The following is a 3,427-nucleotide window of genomic DNA, read 5'->3' as shown; positions in this document are numbered from 1 at the left end:
AAGCGACCTGCTCGCGAGGAGACGAGTGAACCTGCCGTTCATCACCGCGAACGCTGACGGCGCGCTGCACATCCAGATGCACATCAGCCGTAGCAAGTTCGAGGGCATCACGACGAGGCTGATCGAGCGGTCGATTGCGCCGTGCAAGCAGTGCATAAAGGACGCCGGCGTGGAGCTGAAGGAGATCAACGACGTTGTGCTTGTTGGCGGCATGACGCGCATGCCGAAGGTGGTGGAGGAGGTGAAGCGCTTCTTCCAGAAGGAGCCCTTCCGCGGCGTGAACCCCGACGAGGCGGTGGCGCTTGGCGCTGCGACGCTGGGTGGCGTGTTGAGAGGTAATGTGGGGGGCCTTATTCTCGTGGACGTGACGCCGCTGTCGCTGGGAACGAGCGTCGTAGGCGATATATTTGTGCCGATTATCCCGAAGAACACGGCCATTCCTTGCAAGAGAAGCCACACCTTCACCACAGTGGAAGATGGACAGACGGCCATCAAATTTGAGGTGTTCCAGGGCGAGCGCGAGATGGCGTCGGACAACCAGATGATGGGGCAGTTCGACCTTGTGGGCATCCCGCCCGCGCCGCGCGGCGTGCCGCAGGTCGAGGTGACGTTCGACATCGACGCGAACGGCATCTGCCACGTGACGGCGAAGGACAAGGCGACGTGTCGTAAACAAGGCATTGTTGTGGCAGCGAGCGGCGGGCTGTCGAAGGAGCAGATCGAGCAGATGCTACGCGACGCCGCCCAGCATGCAAAGGCTGACCGCGTGAAGCGCGAGCTTGTGGAGGCGCGCAACAACGCGGAGACGCAGCTGACCACGGCGGAGAGGCAGCTGGGCGAGTGGAAGTACGTGAGCGACGCGGAGAAGGAGAACGTGAAGACGCACGTGGCGGAGCTGCGCAAGGCGATGGAGAACCCGAACGTCGCGAAGGACGACCTTGTCGCGGCGACGGACAAGCTGCAGAAGGCGGTGATGGAGTGCGGCCGCACAGAGTACCAGCAGGCCGCTGCGGCCAACTCCGGGTGTAAGTAAAGTTGTGATTGTGGGTCATTGTAGGTGTGCGGTTGTGTAGCGGTGTATGAGTTCAACACTCTTTTTTGCCTGTTAAGCTGAGTGGAGAATGACGGCTGTGTTGCGCAGCGTAGTGTCTCTCATTCTGCTATAATCCACGAAGAAGTCGCTTTGAGACTGAGGAACCGTTCTCGGTGTTTTGTTTGCAGTAGGTGTGTGTGTGTGTGTGTTGTGTGTCCTTGCGACGTCAGAGTCTGTTCCCCTCTTTGTGAATTTTGATGCACTTTCACAGCGGTAAGCGCGCGCCCAAAAAGTGGATGCAAGTCGTGTTTTAAGGGCTGAACGTCCGACTACTGACAGAGTTTTTTGACCTACAGTTAATAGTTCTTGAATTTGCGGCCGCTGTGTGGGGGTATCAACGCTCTCGGCGTCGTGTACGTGCAGGTGTCAAGTGCCCCTTTTTTTAAAGGCTCTTGCTGAAGTTTTGGTTGCAAAGTCGTTGCATGCCTTCGTAATGAGTGCGTAGCGCTATTCTCCCCACTCTCCCCCTCGAGACTGTGTTACGCTTCGCCGCGTTCACTGGAGGTCATGTGCTTCTTCCGATGCACCTTTTCTTCCCCGTAACTCATTCGCTCAGCCACTGAGTCTTTTTCCCGTCTTTTTTTTTTCCCACAGCCCCAACCAATTCGCCTACTCGACAACACTGCTCAACATTGCAGCGGTGCCCGTGCGGAGAGCGCCTTGCTAATTTTCTTTTGACATTTCTACTGTTGCTCCATACTCATTCGATGTATGTTCAGCCTCATCCACACTCGACTCCTGCTGCCGCAGCGTGACCCATTCAAAATTCTCGGCCTCACGCGCAGTGCTACCAAGGCAGAGGTGAAGATGAGGTACCGCGAGCTCGCTCGCATCTACCACCCTGACGCGGAGGCCGGTGATAGTGCCAAGATGGAGGAGGTGAATCATGCGTACAAGCTGCTATTGAAGGAGGGTGGATACGAGCGTCTACATCTTCCAGGACCACGCGAGACGTGGGCACGTCGCGCATATGCTCCTCCCGGTGTAACCGCGGAGAGTAGACGTCAACCGCTGCAGGAGATGGCCACGGCGCCCTTCACTGTAGACCAGCAATCGTGCGGCGCTGCTGGGCCATCGTCGGAGGCCTCTGCTAACTCTACATCGCCACCGCTGACGGATGAGGAGGTCGAGAAGGTGAGTGCACTAGATGCGGCTACGGAGCGGCGGACACCTGAGGGGAAGTACTTGTATCAAAATCGCGACGATCAAAGTTGGGTGGAGCTCGATCGCTCACTGCTGCGCACGCAACTGACCCGCTACATGTCATTCGCTGCGCAGGCTGACATGACTGCCGAGCTGCGACGCCGCGCCGTGCTAAAGGAAAAAGAGCAAAACGAAAAGAGTCGCTTTCAGAGGACAGCAGACCGTCTCGCGGATAATGCTGAGCTGCCGACGCGTAATCCATACCTGCTACGCATCTACGCGCTAGTAGTCGTGTGCGTCTTCTACCTAATGTACAAGCGCACGTTTGAGCGCACCAGCCACCAGAAGAAGCGCACACAGTTCTACCAGATGCTGGAGGGCAACCGAGAGGAGTTGATGACGGCGTATGAGAAGCACAAGGACGGTTTGCAGGTAATGGCGGTTGCCGCGGCGCTCGTCTTTCTTGCAGCCGCGGAACACAAGACGCTCGACGACCCCATAGTGCCAAGTCCCCCAGAGACGTTTTACCGCTCTGTGGTGCCGCCGAATGACCACTACACTGTCGTCGCTGGCGGCTAAGTATCACAGGGAAGGGTGATCAATAGGGGAGGTGTAGCGCTGAGATGGCTGCTGTGGTGTGCGCCTGCGAAGGAAGGCAGACGATCGGTGTGTCCGTGTTGTGTTGCGGACTGAGCACGATTTTGTTTACTTTTGCGCGTTGATTTTGCTCTTCGCGGCGGTTGCCGATGTTGTTCAGAGAGATGCACACAGTCACACAGTGAAAGAGAGCCTACGTTGTTAGGTGAATGGAAAACGTTCTCACACTTATAGTGAAGGATGAAAATGCTACGAGTTGCACTAGCCTCGAGCACGAACTTCGCGGTTGTGACTATAGTGAAGTGAAGCGGTGGCGCCCCTCGTATTGAATTTTGCCCTGTCTACTGTGATGGGGTCTACACGTCTCTGTGAGTGCGTGTGTGTGTGAGTATGTGAAACAAACATCAGCGGCCGCGCAGGACTTTTAAGGTAGTGTGGTGAACACAAACACTTTTCTGTGGAATGCTATTGCCCACTCGGGAAGCGGGGAGGAGGCAACGGAAAGGATGAGTGGGGAAATGCACCTCTGTAATGTAGTAAGCGGTGTCAATCTTTTCCTCCTTCGCTCTCTACTGCGGCCACATTCGCACATTT

General features: G+C 56.3%; 2 protein-coding genes across 2 annotated transcripts; both read left to right on the top strand.

Moving 5' to 3' along the window:
• Nucleotides 1–76: 76 nt before the first annotated feature.
• LBRM_30_2410 (putative heat shock 70-related protein 1,mitochondrial precursor) lies at nucleotides 77–1,033 on the top strand (the record flags this gene model as incomplete). The annotated part of the gene is made up of 1 exon (XM_001566817.1): nucleotides 77–1,033. The coding sequence occupies one exon, from the start codon at nucleotides 77–79 to the stop codon at nucleotides 1,031–1,033; it is 957 nt and encodes a 318-aa protein (XP_001566867.1).
• A 771-nt stretch (nucleotides 1,034–1,804) lies between these two features.
• Nucleotides 1,805–2,815, top strand: LBRM_30_2400 (DnaJ domain protein-like protein; the record flags this gene model as incomplete). Its single annotated transcript, XM_001566816.1, has 1 exon — nucleotides 1,805–2,815. The coding sequence occupies one exon, from the start codon at nucleotides 1,805–1,807 to the stop codon at nucleotides 2,813–2,815; it is 1,011 nt and encodes a 336-aa protein (XP_001566866.1).
• Between the last annotated feature and the right edge of the window lie 612 nt (nucleotides 2,816–3,427).

Source organism: Leishmania braziliensis, chromosome 30 (genome assembly GCF_000002845.2).
Source record: "Leishmania braziliensis MHOM/BR/75/M2904 complete genome, chromosome 30".
NCBI lineage: Eukaryota > Euglenozoa > Kinetoplastea > Trypanosomatida > Trypanosomatidae > Leishmania > Leishmania braziliensis.
This window is presented reverse-complemented; position numbering and strand designations above follow the sequence as displayed.